The 22367-nt window shown below is 46.1% G+C and overlaps 1 protein-coding gene and 1 pseudogene across 2 annotated transcripts; both read left to right on the top strand.

The window, feature by feature from the left end:
- Nucleotides 1-17: 17 nt before the first annotated feature.
- On the top strand, nucleotides 18-6738 carry LOC308426433 (polyunsaturated fatty acid (12S)/(13S)-lipoxygenase, epidermal-type; the record flags this gene model as incomplete). Its single annotated transcript, XM_080924178.1, has 14 exons — nucleotides 18-152; nucleotides 587-788; nucleotides 996-1077; nucleotides 1158-1280; nucleotides 1370-1473; nucleotides 1617-1777; nucleotides 2580-2723; nucleotides 2821-3030; nucleotides 4161-4247; nucleotides 4448-4617; nucleotides 4718-4840; nucleotides 6057-6156; nucleotides 6265-6432; nucleotides 6559-6738. 14 exons carry the CDS (start codon nucleotides 18-20, stop codon nucleotides 6736-6738), a joined length of 1989 nt encoding a protein of 662 aa, XP_080780304.1.
- A 1908-nt stretch (nucleotides 6739-8646) lies between these two features.
- Nucleotides 8647-9100, top strand: LOC308426434 (prefoldin subunit 5-like; annotated as a pseudogene). The gene has a single exon. The product of its transcript is annotated as a prefoldin subunit 5-like (transcript).
- The last annotated feature ends 13267 nt before the right edge of the window (nucleotides 9101-22367 follow it).

The raw sequence follows: 22367 nt of genomic DNA, 5'->3' as shown, positions 1-22367 counted from the left end.
CTAGAGGAACAGCCGAGATGGTCAAGTACAAGATCGTCGTGGTCACTGGAGACTCGCTTTTGGCGGGCTCCACCAACCTGGTGCAGCTGTGGCTCGTGGGCGAGCACGGGGAGGCAGATCTTGGGAAGCAGCTGCGGCCACTGCGGGGAAGGGTGAGTGCGGGCCACTGGGTGGCCTCTCAGAGACCCAGGGACCTGGGACTCTGCTGGGGTCCTGGGGACTGTGGGGACAGGAGGAAGCCTGGCCCCAGAAAACATTGAGAAGGTGGTACGGGCATGATAGCAGGCGCAAGTGGACGGACTGCAAGGAAAAGAGACAGAAAAGGGGACAGGGAAAGAAACAGGAGAGAGGAGCTGGGCAGAAAGATGGGGCGAGGATGAGACTCTGCTGCGGCGACTCGCAGCAGGTGCACAGCGTAGCCTGAAGCCCAGCGCCCCGCTCCTTCCTCGCCGCCATTGGTTCAGGGCTCTTTCCGTGAGTGCTTCTTAGAAGGGCGATTGGAGTCAAGCTTCTCCGAGGGCTCACTGACACCGCAGCCCTCGCGGAGGACTCCGGACTTGCTTAGAAGCTGTGTCCTATCCCACAGAAGACAGAGCTGGAGATCGACGTCCCCGTGCATCTAGGGCGCCTCCTGGTGGTGAAGCTGCGCAAACACAAAGGCCTATTGGATTCTGACTGGTTCTGCAAGTTCATCACTGTGCAAGGCCCTGGGACCCAAGGAGAAGCCTTTTTCCCCTGCTACAGTTGGGTGCAGGGCAAGGACACTATCTGCCTACCCGAGGGCACTGGTGAGGACTCTAGCGATGTCGCTGATGGAAACAAGAGGTCACTGGGCTTGTTATGAAATAAATTAAAGGGAAAGATTAGAGATATGGGTCAGGGACGTTGGGGGAAGAGAAAAGAAAGGACAAGCTTGAGGGGATAGAAAGATAGAGCAACCCAGGCACAGAAGGGTTTCCCAAGAGGATGCAGACTCTTGTGTGTGCCTCTCTCAGCCCTGAAGATAAACGATGACACTAAGAACCTGTTTAGGAAGTTTCGAGAGCAGGAGTTGGAGGACAGAAGGCGTGTGTATCGGTGAGTCCAAGAAAACCGTCTTTCGCCCTCCAGGGCCTCCAAACCACTGACTTATGTGGGGCTCCGTATTTATCCTTCAGGTGGGGCTCCTGGAAGGAGGGATTAATCCTGCCTGTAGCAGGGAGCACAGAACGGGACCTCCCCAGGAACCAGAGATTCATGGAGGACAAGGAGTTAGATTTTTCCCTCTCTCTGGCCAAAGTGTGAGTATTTGGTTGAGTTTGCGCGGTTTCGCCTAAAGCCGCAAGGCGGGCTCTTTCTTGATCTTCTTGAACGCTGTTCTTTTGCACAGGCTGAAGGACCTTGCTATTAAGGGGACTCTAGATTTTATAAGTCGTGTACAAAAACTGGAAGATTACCAGAAAATACTTCCGCATAGAAAGACTGCTCTGGCCGGTTAGTTACCACCGCTTCCTAAAGTCTCTTACTCATAATTCCAGCCCTGATGTCTGAGAGCGCTGGGGAGAGAGGGCCGGAGGTGACGGGTTAGCTGGAGAACACATTTTAGAGCTCACCCTGTTCCTACCCAATGCCTCCAGGGCGGGTTCGTGATTCCTGGAAGGATGATGCTCTCTTTGGGTACCAGTTCCTCAACGGTGCAAACCCCATGCTCCTGAAGCGGTCGAAGTGCCTTCCAGCCCGGCTGGTCCTGCCTCCAGGAATGGAATACTTAAAAACCGAGCTGGAGAAGGAGCTCAAGGTGCTGAGCTGTCCCTGTTTAGCCTACCTACTCAACCCTATTCCCACGGTTCCAACCGCTTTGCTTTCCACCTCCTCTCCTCCTCTCCTGTGTGACTCCAACATCGATACCCTCCTATCTGGATTTAGGGATTCTGTTTTTAAATCACTTTTTTAGGTTAACATACAAAGTGGTGGCACGTTTCGTTAGCATTTGGAGTTTCTCAACTTTGGAACTTTGCCATCCTTATGACCTATATAATCCCCTGGTGTAGGGTACGCTCCTGTGTAGAAAGGTTCTAGTAATATTTCCCCGCCTCTTACCTATTAGATGTCAGTGGCACATCCCTTGTGACAATCAAAAACATTGCCAGATGTTGGGGGGCTGGGAGGGGCAGAATTACCTGTGTCAGAAAATTATCATCGATGTAGTCTTACCTCCTTTACACTCTCCCCGACCCCCGACCTTCACCCCTTCCCTTTTCGTGAGAGAGAGCTCAGCCTTAGTCCTAAGGGAGAGCTTCTGGAGGGAAAACCAAGGCCCAACAAGTTGTAAACAAGTGCTTAGAGGCCGAGGCAGAAGAATCAACAAGTTTAGGCTACCCGGGGGTCGGGGGGAGGACATAGACTGGGAACTGTGGTCCATGATAGAAGGCATCAACTCAGGAAGGCTCAAGCACCAACCCGTACTCCAGGGGCATCAGCTCTGGGGAGATGAGTTGCCGAGTGTAAAATCGTTGGGTGTCAGAGAGAGGATGCGCTTTGGCAAGGTGAAAGAGCTGAGCCCCCACCTCTTTATCTGCCCATGTGCTCTGATCCCACAGGCCGGATCTCTGTTTGAAGCTGATTTCTCCCTGTTGGATGGGGTCAAGCCTAACATCATCATTTTTAAGCAGCAGTATGTGACAGCCCCTTTGGTCATGCTGAAGCTACACCCTGATGGAAGGCTCTTACCCATGGTCATTCAGGTGTGAGGAACCACATGTCTTTCCTAACACTGATTATCCTTAGGCTGTTAGACACACAGGTCCTCAGCTCCTGCCCTCTCTCTGTCTTCTGGTCTAGCTCCAGCCACCTCGACATGGATGCCCCCCACCTCCGCTCTTCTTGCCCTCAGATCCTCCCATGGCCTGGCTCCTGGCCAAGATTTGGGTCCGAAGCTCTGATTTCCAATTGCACCAGCTACAGTCACATCTGCTAAGGGGGCATCTAATGGCCGAGGTTATCTCTGTGGCCACAATGAGGAGTTTACCCAGCCTGCATCCCATATACAAGGTATTTCAGGTTATCTGTCACTATTCGTCTGCTGTCAAAAGTACACACTTCTCAGGAAGCAGCTACTCAGGATCTGCTCTTGGGCATATAAGGCAAAGCAGCCATCTTAGTCTCTCTGTATGAGCACATACAGGGCCACACACATAGAAGCCCTGCTATGGAAACCCCGAAGGCATGCTCTTGCTATGAGCTAGGGACGAAGTAAGAATACGTTTTACATAGGAGTTGGAGTTTACAGTGACGGGGTTGTTTGATAGATGGGAAAGTGTAGGGACATTTCAGAAGGAGTGCTCTGTAGTGGAGAGGGAGGAAAGGGGTGTGGGTTGTGTTGGACATTAGGTATTACTGAAATATTGAAATGTTATTAGCATGTGGGAGGAGATGAGAAAGATTTGGAGAGGAGAACCTAGAGCTGTGCTCTGACCATATACTTGTAGACATCTGTCTGAAAACATTAGTAGAGGATGGCAATACCCGAGAAAGGGGTTGGAGGTTTGTATTCCAGTCAGCGGCAGAGAGAAGTAGCTGAACTCATCTTACGGGAGGAAACTCTCTAGGTGTGGTGCCACAGTAGCGCACTGAGCCAGAGACAGGATTCTAGTCAGCCCCACCCTGTATGAAGAGGTAGGAGGAACAATAGAGAGGGGGGACATTCAGTGAGGTGGGGGAGGGACAAAAAGGTGTGAGTTGGTGGCACCGGAAAAGAAAGGGTTTGAAGAGAGAGGCCCGTTCTCCTCTCGGCACAGTTGCAGAGGAGGATATTTTGTCAGTATGGATGTCACTGGTTAACTTGTTGACAAGGAAGGCTGTCTTGGGGACACAGAGAAGAGAGGAGAGAGACACGGAGAGTCAGAGAGAGAGGGGAGGGAGAGAGAAAATATGAGTACTGGTCAAGACAAATGGGGGAGCTCAAGGATCCTACTGGGATCTGTGGTTTGAGATTAGTGACCATTGGGATTCTGACAGCAAACACAGATTATATAAAGAGGTAGTGAAACCCTGGACCTTTGAGGACTTTGGGAAGATATTTCTCTCTCCCTTCTCATCACAGGGTGTCAAATTCCCCTTCCCCTATGGATCTTGACATTTCTCGGATTTGACTGTGTCTCGTTTCTTTTCCTCACAATCAGCTCCTTGCTCCCCACTTTCGCTACACCATGGAGATCAACCTCCTGGCACGGAACAATCTTGTCTCTGAATGGGGAATTTTTGATCTGGTATGGAAAAGGGACAGGTGGAGAGGGAGGGGCGTTCAATGTTGGAAGTTTCTCAGGGCCGTTTCCCCTCACATATTCTTCCTCTAAACACAGCTTTGCACAGGAGGGCTGTCCTTAATTTGCTTCATACTTGAATGGCCTGTTGGATCTAATCTCCACATTCTATTACCTGGCTGACTGGACCCTGGTTTGTCCCTCAGGTGGTGAGCACAGGAAGTGGAGGCCATGTGGACATTCTCCAGAGAGCCACCTCATGTTTGACCTACCGTTCTTTTTGTCCTCCGGATGACTTGGCTGACCGTGGGCTCTTGGATGTGAAGTCTTCTCTGTACGCCCAGGATGCTCTCAGGCTATGGGAGATCATTAGTCGGTGAGAGCAACAGAGGTGGGGGGAGGCGAGGGGTCAGACGGCAGGTCTCGAAAGCCCTTGCCTGGGTCTGAGGCTGAGAGCTGTCTTCTCTGGGGAGCAGATATGTGAGAAGGATGGTTGAGCTTTTCTACAAGAGTGACAGAGATGTGAAGAATGACCCAGAGCTGCAGGACTGGTGCCTCGAGGTCACTGGAATCGGACTGCTTGAGGCCCAGGACCGAGGGTAAGGCACAGGTCCTCCTTACACCACTGGCCACACATCTGTCAACAGTGCACATCTGGTTCTATGAAATACTTCCCTGCGTGCTGCCCGCGAAGCCCTAATGATCATCCTTGGGTTCCGCAGCTCATTTGCCTTCTCATCCTCCCTCAGAATTCTCTCTCCTCCTGCACTGGGAGCCAGACCCATTATCTTTCTCAGACATTTCCCCTTCTTCATCTCTACCCTTTCTAACAGCTCCATGGCCCATCCTTTATACATCAGTTTTGCTTATTTGTTTTTATTAATTAGTACTTTTTATGTTTTGGGATTTTTTTTCCTTCCTTTTTTCCCCTCCCTATAAACCCATCCATGTACCTCTCCCGTCTCTCTTTCAAATCCATGACCCCCTTTCATTAATTGTTACGTACATATATGTATATACACGCACACATCTATTCTTGAACACCCTTCTCAGTCTGTATATGTTACATGTTTTTGGGTTTCAGGGCCGCCCATTTGGTATGGGATGACCGGTTGGTGTGTTCTTCCCCGGGGAGGACTGTTTCTCCAGCCTTCAGCATTTCTTAGGCGCCTTTGTGTAGGGCTGAGGCCTTCCTGTCTTTTCCTGCTACTTACCGTGTCTGTTGTCATCTTCGGTCAGCCCATGTTTAAGAAGTCATGTTCATGAGACCTTTGGTGTAATTTTTGACTTCTTAGGAGACACAGACTCATGCAAACTCCCAGAGCTTCCGGATCTTATACTCTTTCTGCTCCTTCTTTGGAAAGATCCCGGAGCCTTAGGCTGGAAGTTGTACACGTGTGTATATAATGTGGATTCATTATAAATGTATCCACTGGGACTGGGTTCCACAACTCTGATTGGCTGTGATTTTCAATAATGGTCTCCACTACACATCGGTTTTTGAGTGCACACTGTGTATGAGTCATAGGATGTAGAGGCCGTGACCAGAGCAAGGCCTTTGTGTTTCTCCAGATATTCTTGCATGCCTAATAGAGGCCGTGACCAGAGCAAGGCCTTTGTGTATCTCCAGATATTCTTGCATGCCTAATAGAGGCCGTGACCAGAGCAAGGCCTTTGTGTTTCTCCAGATATTCTTGCATGCCTAATAGAGGCCGTGACCAGAGCAAGGCCTTTGTGTTTCTCCAGATATTCTTGCATGCCTAAGACCCACCTCTCATGCTGCTCTCGAATCTGCCCCCTCTTCATTCCGCCCAGGTTCCCCCTGTCCTTGGAGTCCCGGGATCAGCTGTGTCGTTTTGTCACCATGTGTATCTTCACGTGTACTGGTCAGCACGCTTCTACGCATCTGGGTCAGGTAATCTGTGTCATTGCTTCCCCAGGCTCCTGGGATGTAGGAGACGGGGAGAAACACCAAATATCTGGGCAGTCAACCTGAATTTCTGAGTGACTTTTCTACCTGTAGCTGGACTGGTATGCCTGGATCCCAAATGGTCCATGCACCATGAGGAAGCCCCCACCCATCTCCAAGGATGTGACAGAGAGGGACATATTGGATGCGTTGCCTTGTCTCCAGCAGGCACGGATGCAGATGACATTCACCAAGTTCCTTGGCAGACGTCAGCCTGTCATGGTCAGACACAGATGCCTGGGTCCTGACCTGGGTGGGGGTGGGGAAGACAGCTTGACCAAGGGGCAGGCAGTATTCTTGCCTGAGAGAGATCCAGGGTCCTGAGCCATTTTGGTTTTGCTCTCCTAGGTGGCCCTGGGGAAGCATAAAGAGGAATATTTCTCAGGCCCCGGGCCCCGGGCTGTGCTGCAGCAATTCCAGGAAGAACTGGATATCATGGACAAGGAGATTGAGGTCCGAAATGCAAGCCTGGACCTGCCCTATGAGTACCTCCGACCCAGCATGGTGGAAAACAGTGTGACCATCTAAGAGGCCATCTCAACCCCAGAGGAGGCCACTGTCTCCATGTGTCTGCAGTCTTGTCCCCCTTGGCCACACCCTCTGGTGACCAGACAGCTTCGCAGCACACAGCCCTGGAGAATACACAGCAATCGTTCCTATTGTGTTTTAGCTGTCCTAACTCCGTGCCAACCCCAGTTATGTGCTTTTTTTACCCTTGAATTCCTGCTATCTACTTTTCTTCCCAGAAGGATACAGTTTATACATTAATAAAGAAGTCTGATTAAATAATAAAGTTGGTTATACAAAGCGAGAGGAGGTGAGAGGAAAAGACCTTGTTTTGTTTCTTCCTTTTTATTCGGATAAAGGGAACAAGGAATAATGTTATTCCTGGAACAAAAATCTCTTCCTCAAAGGTTTTCTTAAACTGTACATACACTCATAACGCTGGTCATGGCTGACTGAACCCAGTGGGCCTGAGAATTCTGGCTTTTAACACTGGATATTAACTTCAGGCTTCTCTGAATCTTTCTCACACATCCCTGGTGGCCTGCAGTGAAGTCACACTTCCCAGCTCAGCATCGAACTCCCACCATGTCTTCTCAGACCTAATCTCACTCCTCAGCCTTTACCCAAGACCCTTGATAAGGTTTCCTTTTCATTTCTTTCCTTTCTGCCAACACAAAAACAAACCAACCAGCTCAGCGTCCCAGGCACGGAAGAAAGATGGGCAAGTACACTCACAGAGCATTGGGCGTCCACAAGGAGAAAGAAGACTTCCCATCACTGTTAGTGGGGAACGTAACCTGCGTAAAGACCCGCTATACTTTGACCAAGGACAACCTATTAGAACTAATAAACAGGTGCAGCCAGGTTGCAGCACACGGGCCGCAAATCAGTGGCACCTGAATATCAATGATCAATTATCTAAAAATGAAGCAAACAGAGCAATCTCATTTCCAAAATTAAACTTCCCGAACTATCAGTACAGGTGAGAGTGAGTACCACTGATGGGTATTAGGACAGAACGGAAAGACATCCCAGATTCATGGACTGGAAAAGTCGCCGTCATTAAAAACATTCGTGCTACGACGAGCATTTTGTAGATTCGAAGCACTTTCTCAAAATATCAATTCATATTGATATTATTCCCAGAATCAGGAAAAAAAAATCATAAAATTCTCAAACCCAAACCCAGACCAACAGTCCTAAGATTCTCTCGTGGCATTTGAAAAAACAAACCAAAACCAAAGGCAACTCTGAATATACAAAATAAACTACAGTTAAAATAAAGCGGGAGCCATTACACAGACTTCAAAGTGTGCTATGCATCTATAGTAGTCAGAACAGTGTAGCGGTGACATGTACGTAGGCCACTGGGCTGGAGCACACAGGCTGGGAACAAGCCCATGGAGCCACGGCTAACGGCTCTAGACAAAGTGTGGATTCGACACTAGGGAGAAGACATCCTCTCTGACAAATGGGTCTTCAAAAACAGGATGCCCACGTGCAGAACTCTCTCTAGCCAGCTAGAAAGATGACTAAAAATAGTCAAGTTTAGTGTCACAGCCGAAACCATGAACTACTAGAACAAAACGTAAAGAAAGTACTTCAAGATGCTGGAACTGACATATGTGTGTGTGTTTATTCTATAAGTTCTGTTCCTTCAGAGAACCCTAAGACAGCAAATGATGCTTGGCTGCTTCCTAGACATTTCCCAGTGGCTAGCACCCACAGTTTCTTATCTCTTTCTCTTCACACATTTCCACATTTCTTCTTCCTTGTCTGTCTGTCCTCTTCTACCTGTCCTATATTTCTGTTCCTTGTTGTCTCTTTCTTTTAAAAAATGTATTTATCATATATAAATACACTGTAGGTATCTTCAGATACACCAGAAGAGGGCATTAGGCTCTTTAGCAGTCAGTCCTCCTTCCCAACATGGCGCAGTCGATCAACATCATGGAGCTGAATCTGCCACAACTGGAAATGCTCAAGAGCCAGCTGCACCAGGAAGTGGAGTTTTTGCCAATGTCCATTGCTCAGCCCAAGGTGGCATAGACTAAGTATGTGGAAGCCAAGGACTGTCTGAACATGCTGAACAAGAGCAACGAGGGAGAAGAATTACTGGTCCCACTGACGAGTTCTGTGTATGTCCCTGGGAAGCTACATGATGTGGGACATGTGCTTATCGATGTGGGAACTACATGGAGAAGACAGCTGAGGGTGCCAAGGACTTCTTTAAAAGGAAGATAGACTTCCTCACCAAACAGTGGAGAAAATCCAGCCAGCTCTGCAGAAGCATGCCATGAAACAAGCTGTTGTGGAAATGATGAGCCAGAAGATTCAGCAGCTCACAGCCCTGGGGGCAACGCAGGCTACTGCCAAGGCATGAGAATATGTGGCAGAAATGAAGCAGAGAGGGACCCTTTCTCAAGGGGCCTGGAACTCTTCTGTCAATGGCTCCTGGGAAAGTGGCCTGGGGAAAGTGTCTGGGAAAAGAGGGTCTTGTGTTTAATGTTAATAAATGTGGCAGCTACACAAAAAACAAACAAACAAACAAACAACCAGGGCATCAGCTCTTATTACAGATGGTTGTGAGCCACCATGTGGTTGCTGGGATTTGAACTCAGGACCTCTGGAAAAGCAGTCAGTGTGCTTATCCACTGAGCCATCTCTCCAGCCCAATCCTCTGGTTCTTAATCCTTCAGGCCCCTCTTCCCAAATGTTCCTGAGCTTTAGCTGTGGGAGTGTGCTGTGAATCTATCCATTGGGACTGGGTTCCTCTACTCTGCATTTTGATTGGTTGTGGTATTATGTAGTGACTGATGTTTGTTGCAAATATGTATTTCTTCTGAATGAGGACTACACGTACCTTTGGGCACAAGAACAACCCTATACAAAGATCTACAGACAACTAAGAAATGCTAAGAGCAAGATAAATACTTTTCTTCAGGGAAGAGCATACTAATTAATTGGTTATCCAATTCCAATACCAAGTGGTCAACCCTGAAAAAAGACATCTAACATTATATAGATAGAACATGTTTTTTTTGGGCTAGAGCGATGGCTCAGTGGTTAAGAGCACTGGCTGCTCTTCCAGAGGTTCTGAGTTCAATTCCCACCCACATGGTGGCTCACAACCATCTGCAATGAGATCTGATGCCCTCTTCTGGTGTGTCTGAAGACAGCTACAGTGTACTTATATATAATAAATAAATAAATCTTTAAAAAAAAAGAACATGTTTTTAGAAATATATATACATTATATGATATATTATATATAATATATATACATGTAATAACAATTAATGAAAAAAGAAGCTACAATGTTGCAAGAGATCAAGGAGGGCTGAATGGCAGGTATTAGAGGGAGTAAAGGGAAGATAGAAATGTTGTAACTATATAATAACCTAAAAAATAATAACGATGAAAATGAAAAATCATGATTGGATAAAGAAACCTTTCATTGCACCTAATGCTGCAATGCCAGAGAAAGGGGTAAAGGGGACTTTTTTGCTGATCAAAACAAAGAGAGTGTTCAGAAAAGTGTGGAGCAAAGCTGCAGTCCTTTGAGGTGGGCCACAAGGGAAGTCCTTCCTCTCCAGCCTGGATCAAAATGGCTGCCACAGAGCACAAAGGCTCGTGGTGGCAGAATGGCCGGTGTGAGCTGTGCTTACAGGACAGCTAGAAAAGTGCTTTGAGGAGGGGGAGGTGGTTCCAGCAGCAAATAGTTTCAGGCTTAGTGTAGCTTCCCCAGGGCATCTGTGGCACATTCAAAGCAGCCTGTGCCATGAGGGCAGTCCTGCCAGCTGCCAGAGAGTTGTTTGCCTCTGTCCCAACCCATAGATTGAGAACCGCTGTGAGGGAGGGGGGGCCTCTCTGTTCTGTTCCATACAGACCAGCGTCTTTTCACTTGGTGACGGACGTTTGATTCGTTTCCACCTCGTGGCCATTGTGAATACTGCTGCAGCGAAAGTGGGTGCTTAAGTAGCCCTTTGAGGTCCTATCTAATTCAATACAAAATAAACCCAGAAACAGAATTGCTAGATTCTCTGGGACTTCTACATTTTTTCCCGAGATCTTTCATTCTTTTATATTAGGCTCAATAAAACCTTGGTAATCTTGATTAGACTACTTTGAGATGACATTGAACAATTCTTTGCCCAGTCTGTCTGTACCCTCTGCCAAGGCAGCATTTTTACATAACTCTGAGAGTTCTGGAGCAGTTCTGCAACACGGTGGTCAAGTTACAGGTTTATCGTTCTGTTGTTCTGGAGATGACCTCTAGGGGTGGTCTCTTTAAACAAGAGACTAACTCCGGGGGCGCTGCCAGCATTATACAGCTGGTGCTGTTGGTTCTCCACACCAGGTGATTTATATTTTTCTCTTTACGGGTACAAGAAAAACAATAGAACACCCACAAATGTCTAAACAGCAAAAAAGAGTTAATACTAGATTATGAATATTTTCCAACCTCCTTTTTTACTTCCCAGCAATAGAATTACAGTGATTAAGAAAAAAATATATAAGGACAAAAAATTATATATATAGTTGTGGTTCTTCTTAACAAAATTTTGCTTGGAGTTTTACAAATAGAAGCAGGAGTTTTAAAATAAACAGATTTAAAGATTATGTACCCGTTTCAATGCATTCTTATGTGCATTCTTTTTTTTTTAAAAAGCTGGGATTCTTTTTTTTTAAGACTAATTTATTATTATATTTATATGAGTACACTTTGCTGTCCTCAGACACACCATAAGAGGGCATCAGACCCCATTACAGATGGTTGTGAGCCACTGTGTGGTTGCTGGGATTTGAACTCAGGACCTCTGGAAGAGCAATCAGTGCTCTAACCACTGAGTCATCTCTCCAGCCCCTTTTATGTACATTCTTATTGCTTTATTTCCTGGTATTAACTTCTGTTTCCTCCTATTTTTGTGCTTTAATTGTCTTTCTTTGTTTAATTTTGAAAAAAAAAAAAAAAAAAGCCCACCATCAGTTTGGGTGAAACTAGGCTTCAATACATAGCACCCCAGGAGACAACTGAGTGCCCCTTCATGCAGCTGAAGTTTTTAATTTTCTGCAGTTTGTTTATCTGTTTTTTTGCTATAGGTCATATATATATATATATATATATATATATATATATATATATATATATATATATATATAGGTTTAAGTTGGAGAATTCTTTGGCTCTCTCCCTCTCCCTCCCTCTTTCCCTCTCCCTCCCTTCCTTCCCCTCCCTCTCTCTCCCTCTCTCTCTCTCTCTCTCTCTCTCTCTCTCTCTCTCTCTCTCTCTCTCTCTCTCTCTCTCTGTGTGTGTGTATAGTCCCGGCTTTCCTGAAACTCACTGTGTAGACTAGACTGGCCTCAAACTTTCAGAGATCTGCCTACCTCTGCTTCTCAAGTGCCGGAATTAAAGGTGTGTGTCATCACCGCCCAGCCTGACTATCTCCTCATACTTTTTCCATTTTCCCCTGGATGCTACACAGATTCTATTTTAGACAGGAGCAAAGTATGCATTCCAAGGCAATTCTTATAGAAGGTGTGAGGCAAGATTCTTTTTCAGAACCCATAGATACCAAGTTTTTAGAAACATGGCTCAGAAGTTAAGATCACTGGCTACTCTTGCAGAGAGAGGACCTGGGTTTGCTTCCCAGGACCCGCGTGTTGGCTCACAGCCATCTGTAACTCCAGTTCCAGGGGATCTGGCGCCCTCTTCTGGCCTCCATCGGTACTGCATGCATGTGCTGCACAGACATAGGCAAAACACTAAAATAAAATAAATAAAATACAATCATCCAATTTTTTTTGAGAAGGCTTGTGGCATAGCTGTGTTGCTCTTACACTGCGATCCACTGATCCGTGTATCCTTTCCTCCTTCGTCTTAATTCTGCATACTATAGTAGTAGACAGACCTCACCCGTCTCTTCGTTCTTGTCAACTGCCTTGGCCGTTCTCATGCTGTTCCCCTTGTATAAAAGTTTTACCAATCTTAATGGCATGCACACTCCTGTTGGAAATTGGAAATAAACTGTGTTAGAGCTGTGCCTCTATTGGAGAGGACTGACATTCTGACTAGAGTCTTCCAGTCGTCGGATGCTGTGTCACTGTTCACAGCTGCCTCTCTGTCAGGATGGTGGCCTGCTCCTGTAAGGTCAGTGACACTGCAGTTCAAATTTTGACATTTCTGTGTTTGTTGCAAACATATAGACACATAGCCCGATTTTGTATGTTCTATGCAACAATGTCATTAAGCCAACAGGAGTGGGTCTCTCTATGTGTGTGTGTGTGTGTGGACTGTCCTCTGGCTATTGTCACCTGTGAGGCAGGATCTGCTGGGACTCTCCTGTCCAGCACTTCCCTATGATGAGGGCAGCTTCCTGCAGGGCTTTGTTTGCCAGTGTGGCCCATTGCATTGCCCATGCTCCCATCCGAGGTGTCCGTGTCTTGCAGAGTCCCCGTGTCTCCTCTCCCCCCACCCCCAGCCACACAACTCCAATGCATTTGTCTTTCTTTCTTGTAGGAGCAGAGGCCAGCGCTGAAAGCTTCCACTCGACTCTCTCAGATGGACATTTTACCATTAAAAAGGTTTTAAATGTACAGTTGGAGAAGTAGGGGTTTATTTGCTACTGGGGTGCCAGGGCTTCTAGTGAGGAAGGGATCCTCGGGGTAGGGGTCTTTCTCTGTTGAGCAAAAGGGAAGCTGAACGCAGGAAGCATGCTCATAAGGTGACTACTGAATAGACTTGGGAACTGTCCTCCCAGATCACACTCAAAATGTTAGCAGTAATGGGACAAAGACGTCAGGGAAGCGGGGTGCCAGGGGAGGAACGTCCATGCCTTCCCTGGAGCAAGTAGAGATTCCCAACATGAGCTCCCCTCTCCTTTGCTTCCTGGAAGGACCAGCACTTCCTGTCCTATCTGCTGATAGGCGTGTTACTTAGGATGGAAATTAGAGCGTAATAAACCTAGAGCTTATCTGCTGGCTGTTCTGGCAGCCACTTCACAGCTACCCAGTGTTGAATAAGTCGTCTAAAGAGGAACTTCTGGCCTTTGGGCATCCTGTTCTCAAACATCAAGGTGATGTCAGAATTTAGTTAGGTCCTATAGACAGTGCTTTTAACTGCTGAGCCATCTGCCCTAGTGCTTGGAGTTTCTATCCTGCTGTGCTAGACACCAGAGAAGAAGCCACAAGGGGATTCAGCCTTGCTTTTTGTCTGTGTCTTTCTTTCTGTCTATTTCCCCTTCCAGAACATAAATGTTTTCTCCATATAATTGTATCTTGGTTCTCTCTCTCTCTCTCTCTCTCTCTCTCTCTCTCTCTCCCTCCCTCCTTCCTTCCCTCCCTCCCTCCCTCTCCCTCTGTCTGTCTGTCTCTCTTTCTCTCTCTCTCCCTCCCTCTTCCTCTCCCTCTGTCTGTGTCTGTCTGTCTCTCTCTCTCTCTCCCTCTCTCTCTCCCTCTCTGTCTTTCTGTCTCTCCCTCTCTCTCTCTCTCTCTCTCTCTCTCTCTCTCTCTCTCTCTCTCTCTCTCTCCCCTCCCTCCCTCTCCCTCTCCCTCTGTCTGTCTGTCTCTCTTTCTCTCTCTCTCCCTCCCTCTCCCTCTCCCTCTGTCTGTGTCTGTCTGTCTGTCTCTCTCTCTCTCTCCCTCTCCCCCTCTCTCTCCCTCTTTCTCTGTCTTTTTGTCTCCCCCCTCTCTCCCTCCCTTTCTCTCCCACCCCTCCCTCTCCCTTCCCCTCTCCCTCCCCCTCTTAAAACTTTAAGAACTCTTGGAGATGGGCTAAATGTGTTGTGCATTATGCCACTGGAAATGAGCATTTGGAGAGCAGAGGTGCCATGGTTTGAGGATGAAATGCGTCCCCAAGACTAAGCACTGAAAGCAAGGTTGTTACTGGAGGTCGGTGATTCTTAGGACACGGGGCCTCATGGACAGAAGGTGGTGGTGTACGCCTTTAGTCCTGGCACTTGGAAGGCAGAGGTGGGTGGGTCTCTATGCGTTCAAGAGCTACACAGTGAGTCTCTATGCATGTATTCTATATACATATAAAGCTGAGCCCGGCAGCACAAGTGCCTGTACCCAGCACTGTGACAAACAGACAGGAGGAGGGGTTTGCTGCCTCCAGCCCAGCTCCATGTTCAGTGTGAGACCCTGGAAGTGATAGAGCAAGGTCCCCACGCTGGCCTTTGACCTCCACATGCATGTGCTCACCTGCACACACGAGGGCATAATCACACACAGCACACACATACATACACATACCACAAAGAACTAAAAGTGGGCTGGGAGGAGGATTCAACAGGTGAAGACTCTTGCCTCCAAGCCCAAGGATGTGAGTTCAACCCCCGGACCTACATGATGAAGAGAAAACAGATTCCTTCAACTTATTCTCTGACCTCAACATGCACTTTGTGGGGCGCATGCACGTACACACACACACACACACACACACACACACACACACACACACACAAACGCACACATGCACACACACATGCACGCACACACTTGTGTACATGCACACACGTGCACACTCACACACTGCAGAAGCATGATGAAAAGAATGGTGTAGGTTAGGAGAAAGTAGTGTGGGAATTGTGTGAGCATCAAAAAAGAAAGCAGGGGAAGGGTTGGAAGCTGAATCAGCCTCTGGTATGTTTAACAGGAATGTGACAGAAGGAAGTTAAGATTGGGTTTTCAAGTTGAGTGGTAGAGAAAACCCGCAAGAAATATAATACGGAACAGTCTTAGCGCTGCTAAAATAAGGAGCTGCCATTTGAGTTGATCAAAATATTATGATTACTAGTCACTGTGAAGCTAAACATAACAGCCTTCCCGAATATGTATAAAATTACCATTTAAAGGAAAGCTGACAGCTGGGTGTGGTGGTACACACCTTTAGACCTGGCCCTTGGTGGACAGAGGCAGGTGAATCTCTGTGAAGTCATGGCCAGCCTGGTCTACATACAGAGTTCCTGTTTAGCCAGGGCTACATAGTGAGATAATCTCTTAAATCAAAAAAACTAATAAATGGGCTTGGAGAGATGGCTCAGCGGTTAAGAGCACTGTTTGCTCTTCCAGAGGTCCTGAGTTCAAATCCCAGCAACCACACAGTGGCTCACAACCATCTGTAATGGGGTCTGATGCCCTCTTCTGGTGTGTCTGAAGATAGCAACAGTGTACTTATATATAATAAATGAAATCTTTAAAAACCTAATAAATGTAGAGCAAACAGTCCATTTATAAAACAATTTAAATATTTTCTGTACAAATAGACATAGACACATGGAATTAATATATATACATAAAGAGAATTATGGCATCCAGGAGCAGACATATATGCCAGGAAATGGAAATCAACTTATCGTACCTATTGCTAGAAAATAAGTTGGTGTTAGCTCTTGTGCTGTAGGTAAGAGACAGGCTTAGAATTAATCAGGAGGCCAATGAATGAGGAGGATTAGTGTTTGTGGACTAGTGTGAGATGTTAGTAAAAGCCCGTGTTAAGCTTTCCAGATATGGATGTTTATATATGAAAATATTGCTGGACGTGCTTGGGTGTTAGAGGCAGGGGGGTCACAACTTCAGGGCCGTCCCCTTATTACACAGCAAGTTCAAGGTGCTGGGATCCCAGATTTCTGAGAGAAGTCAGACACTGAGAGGGAGTCCAGAGACTCATGTACATGGAGACGATCTCAAGAGAGGAGAGAGCAGGCGTCCGAGGACTGATCCCGGGGACTCGCCTCCTCTCTGCTGTGAGGGCCTGAGCCTCAGCACCAGCCCAAGAACAGAGACGTCGAAGGCGCAGCAGACAACGTCTGTCTTCTAAGTGTAAATTGGTCTTATGTAAGATTTGAAGTCTTGAGCGATGGGGTGTGAGGACACAGCACGTTTTTAGAGATCACAGGGGAGAGAGTCCGGCAGTCCCTTCAATTGTGTGTAAACATCTATAGTTAGACCCTGTGCTTATAATTACCACCCTCCCCTATCGCAGCCAAAGGACACTGGTGACAAACCAATTTGCTCAGCCACCCCTCTTATCCCTTCTTAGCCTGTATCCTTGGCTCTCTCACATGCCTCTAATCACAACATTGCAGCCGGCTCTAATTTCCCCAAAGTGTCAGTTAGCGGGTAACTGTTTGTTAGATGGGAGGGTAAACCCTCCACGGGTCAAAAGTGAGCTAGCTTGATCCTGGCATAGTGGTACACATCTATGATCCAGATTCGGGGTGTTGAGGCAGGGGAGTGGGGAGTTCAAGTCCAACCTGGACTGCACAATGAAACCCTGGGAAACTTGCTTCTGCTTCTGAGATTTTGCCAATGGTGGCTTTCATTCCTTCCCACCTCCTTATGAGTTGTATCCTTAGAGATGTCAGCTTCAGGAAGACCCAAATGTGTGGCTTCAATCAAGCCTTGTGCCACGATGGGGATATCTTCTAGGCAAATAGTAACACATGTGCGGTGGTAATTTCCCTCTGTGTGGGGGAGGTGCTGCCTCTCGGGGGAGGTCTGAAGGGTCTATTTTCCCCATGCAACAAAGAAACTATCGCTCAGATGAACAGCAAGCTGTATAGTCCAAGAGAGCAACTAGAACTCAGAATTTCTGATTCTAAGTTCAGTGTGTGCATGTGTGCGTGTGTGTGTGTGTGTGTGTGTGTGTGTGTGTGTGTGTGTGTGTGTGTGATATCATATGTGTTTCTTTAATGTGACTTCTTAGGTATTTAATGTTAAATTATTTTTATGATGCTTAAATATAATTTGTTATTCAACATTGCTAGGTTTTATGTTTTCCTCATCTTATTGAATCCATCATGAATCAAGTCACATAGACTTGCCTACAAGCCCATCTGAGGGGACATTTTCCCAGTTAAGGTTCCTCTTCCCAGATGATCCAGTGCACAATAAGTTAATTTTAAAAACCTAGCGAGCCCAACAGTGATACTTTATACAAGAAACACTTTTATTGGATATTTTATGTATTTACATTTCAAATGTTATCTTTTTTCCAGGTTCTCCCCGCCTCCAGCTTTTATGAGGATGCTCCCCCCTCCCACCCACCCCCATCTCACTACCCGGGCATTTCCCTACACTGGGGAAACAAGCTTTTACAAGACCAAGGGCTTTGCCTATTGATGGCAGACAGTGCCGTCCTCTGCTACATATGCGGCTGGAGCCATGGGACCCTCCATTACTCTTGGGTTGGTGGTTTAGTCCCTGGGAGCTCTGGGGAGTCTGGTTGATTGATATTGTTGTTCTTCCTATGGAGTTCAAACCCCTTCAGCTCCATCAGTCCTTTCTCTAACTCCTCCATTGGGGTCCCCATGCTCACTCCGATGGTTGGCTGCAAGCATCCTCATCTATATCAGTAAGGTTCTGGCAGAGCCTCTCTGGAGACATCCGTATCAGGCTCCTGTCAGCAAGCACTTCTTGGCATCAGCAATTGTGACCATGTTTGATGGCTGCATATGGGATGGATCCCCAGGTGAGGCAGTCTCTGGATGACCTTTCCTTCAGTCTCTGCTCCACTCTTTGTCCCTGTGTTTCTTTTAGACAAAAGCAATTCTGGGTTAAAGTGTTGAGAAGGGTGGGTGGCCCCATCCCCCAGCTGGGGGTCTTCCCCCTCCCCCCTCCCATGCCTCTCTTCCTCCCAAGTCCTTCCCACCCTCTAACTCCTGTGAGTATCTTGTCCCCCCTTCTAAAAAGAACTGAAGCAAGCACATTTTGGTCTTTCTTCTTCTTGAGCTTTGTATGGTTGTGAATTGTATCATGGCTTTCTGAGCTTCTGGGCCAATATCCACTTATCAGTGAGTGCATACCATGTGTGTTCTTTTGTGACTGGGTTACCTCACTCAGGATGATATTTTCTAGTTCCATCCATCTGTCTAAGAATTTCATGAAGTCATTGTTTTTTTTTTTAAGATTTATTTATTTTATGTGAGTACACTGTAGCTGTTTTCAGACAGACCAGAAGTGGGTATCAGATCTCATTACAGATGGCTGTGAGCCACCATGTGGTTTCTGAGATTTGAACTCAGGACCTTTGGAAGAGCAGCCAGTGCTTTTAACTGCTGAGCCATCTCTTCATTCAAAAGTCATCGTTTTTTATAGCTGAGCAGTACTCCACTGTGTAAATGCACCACATTTTCTGTATCCATTCCTCTGTTGAGACATCTGCATTCTTTCCAGCTTCTGGATATTATAAATAAGATTGCTATGAACATAGTGGAGCATGTGTCCTTGTTATATGTTGAAACATCTTTTGGGTATATGCCCTGGAGTGATATAGCTGGGTCCTCAGGTAGTACTATGTTCAATTCTCTGAGGAAGCACCAGACTGATTTCCAGAGTGGTTGTACCAGCCTGCAGTCCCACCAACAATGGAGGAGTGCTAAGAAACATTTTTTCAAGTTAATGCAGTTGCTGCTGGCTTGAGGACAAAGCTCAGAGACAGAGTGTAAGGAAGTCCCAGCTTGACCAAGGGCTAGGGTTTGACTTCCAGGAAAGAAAAAAAAAATCAGAGCTGGCCAATAAGACAGGTCAGCAAAGATCCCCATCATATAAACCTGACCACCTGAGTTCAGTGCTTAGAGGCCACACAGAGATAGAAAGAAAGCACCAACTACACAAAGACCTCCACACGCACACCATGACACATGTGCTCAACATAGCACACATACTGTTATTGTTACATAACAATAATGATGAATCTAATAATATAAAAATAATTAGAAATACACATCTTTCATCTATGATGAAACACAACCAGAAATTACACAGAGAATAAATGCTTTATCTCACCAGTAATCAAACAGATGCAAAGGGAAGTGTCATCAAAGTGCTGATTTAAAACTATGAACAAAATGGAAGTTCCAGGGCAATGACTGGAGAGATGGCTCACTGGTTCAAAGGGCACACTGCTCTTGCAGAAGAAACAGGTGTGGCTCCCAGCTCCATACTGGGTGGTTACCTCCTGAAACTCCAGGTCTAGGGGACCTGAGATCTTTGGCACTGGCTCTCATGTGCGTGCGTGCGCGCGCGCGCGCGCGCACACACACACATACACACACCTTAAACTCTGCCCGGGGGTGGTTGTGCATGCTCAGCAGACTGAAGGCTGGGGCAAGAGGTCAAGACAGTCTGTGTTCGAAAACACCAAAATTAGATCACGTGGGAACAAAGATCTATATACTTGTGTGATGGCCAATACACCTATTCTCAACTTCATGAATAGCTTTAAAGGTACTGACGAAAACCTCAACAACAAACAGCTATGTTCTAGAATAGCTATCACTAAACTATCCTGCCCAGGATTACCCAGGATGTAGACGATGGGACTGCTCACCCATTGCTAGTGAGACATATTCCTAGGGTCACTGAGGGAAGCCATTTGCCATTTTCTCATAAGGGTGAACCTGCTGAGACCCCAGCAAGTCGGTCATTCTAGCTTCAAAAACATACCATTGAGAAATTTGCACAAGATTTTTAATTTGCTTTGGCTTATTGTTTGATACAAATATGTACAGATGTATATGGATAAATATACATGTAATTACATATCTCGTATTTTACCTGGTAGACATAAAAATGTATTGAGCAAAACAGTTGATCTTTGGCCATCAGTTTTGAAAAATGTGCTGAAAATAAAGGACTCTTCATCCAGAAAACGATACATCTAAAGGAAATTTGGATAGAATTTAGAAGATCCATCTATCTTTTAAATCCAAGAATGAGGAGGAGGATGTTTGGAATCTATACTGAAAACTTAGTGGACTTAAGGTCTCTAGTTGTAAGAACTACTTTACAAGATTGTGGCTTAGAAACCAAGGGTCAGACTTTCTTTTCTTTAATTTGAACTGATTGTACAATAGACCCATGGACCAACCACAAAGGAGCAATGCACCTCTGATAGCCATGGAGTCACAGAAAGCCAGTCTTTTGAAATAGGAGAGCATAGAAAACCAGGAGGTTTAACAGTGACAAACTTTCTCACAAACTATTTCGGGCAATAGTAAAAGGAATTTTGCTTATGAATCCATAAAGGATGAGATCAGTGGTTTCTCAGTGAACCCAGTTCTGATGGCCCTGACTGGAACCGGTAATTTTTGCGTTATCATGAGGGGAGGTGCTTAGTCTTATTACAACTTGATATGTCTAGTGGATACCCCTGGGAGGCCTGCTCTCTTCTCAAGGACAACTGAGAAGCGGATGGGAGTGCGGGGTAGGGGGCAGGAGGGAAGATGTGAGGGAGGAACTGGGAGGAGAGAAGGAGGGGAAACTAAGGTTTGGATATAATATATGAAAGAATAAGTAAATTAAAAAAGAAAAAGAAACAACAGATTCCTACTGTCTACTTAGTTTTTCTGTAAGCTTACATTTTTCTCTGAAAACAATCTAATTTTTAGAATGTAGACTATAAATGGGTCATATTCTTCTCAAGAAACATGTAGAATCAAACGCTTCAACTTTATAGGAGCAAACTAAACAAAAGCTATCTTCAAAAGGGACATAAAGAATGACTTGTCCCCAGATGGAGATGAATCTGTTCCTGATTGGACAAGCCAAGAGGATGTGAGACAATGCCTATCTTGTTTTGTTTACTAATTACTTGGCTTTTGACACAGAATCTCGCTGTGTAGCTCAGGCTGGACCTGAATGCATGAATCTGCCTTGGTGCTAAGGTTACAGCTGTATGCTACTGTGCCTGGCTAAGAGATGCTCTTTTTGAACTCAACCGAACATAGCTAAGATATACAACAAAAATAAATATATCATTGTTCACAGAATTATTCTAAAATGTAGGTTGGGTTTACAAGATTGGGTTAAATGTTCTGAACAGAAGAATAGTCTTATTGGGGTATTGGGGTGTTGACAATGTATATGATTACTCTTAAACAAGTAAAGGCATAAGCGGACATTGGACATTTTTTGTTTGCTTTTGTTTTGTTTTTGAGACAGGGTTTCTCTGTGTGGCCCTGGCTTTCCTGAAACTAGCTCTATAGACCAGACTGGCGTTGAACTCAGAGGTCTGCCTGCCTCTGCCTCCCAAGTGCTGGGATTAAAAGTGTGTGCCACCATAGACCAGCCAGCAATTGTGTTTTCAAAAGAGGGATTTGTTTGTTTTTATTTTATGCAGCTGCTTGTAGGTTGGTGCACCACATTCATGCAGTGTCTGTGGAGGCCAGAAGAGGGCGCTGGATCCTCTGGAATGAGAGTTACAGACCGGTATGAGCCACCATGTGGGTGCTGGGAACCAAACTCTGGTGTTCTGCAAGATACCAGTGAGCCATCTCTCCAGCCCCAATGATTCAATTTTTAAAATACAGCCAGATATCAGTGATCTCTAAAGAAACCCAGCTGTCTGCTAGTCTGCATGCAGACTTCATGGTGGCATGTTCACTACCTCAAACCCTTCGATGCTTTCAGACATAATAAGTGTCTTGGATTTCTTTTCAGGAACAACAGTTACCCTGCTCAGAACCTTATAACCATGCCTCTATCTGCTGCCTGCGCCTATAAATAAAACGAAAACTTTTTATTTTAAGTGCCTGAAAATGTAGAAGGCAACCGTAACCTAGAACTTTTGCAGTGGGAAATTTTAGAAGCAAACTCTAGAACTGGCAAAATAGCTCAGCAGGTAGAGTGCTTTCTGTGCAAGCATG

Source organism: Micromys minutus (genome assembly GCF_963924665.1).
Source record: "Micromys minutus genome assembly, chromosome: 10".
NCBI classification, from domain to species: domain Eukaryota; kingdom Metazoa; phylum Chordata; class Mammalia; order Rodentia; family Muridae; genus Micromys; species Micromys minutus.
The sequence above is the reverse complement of the archived record's forward strand: the minus strand, read 5'-3'. Positions and strand labels throughout refer to the sequence as shown.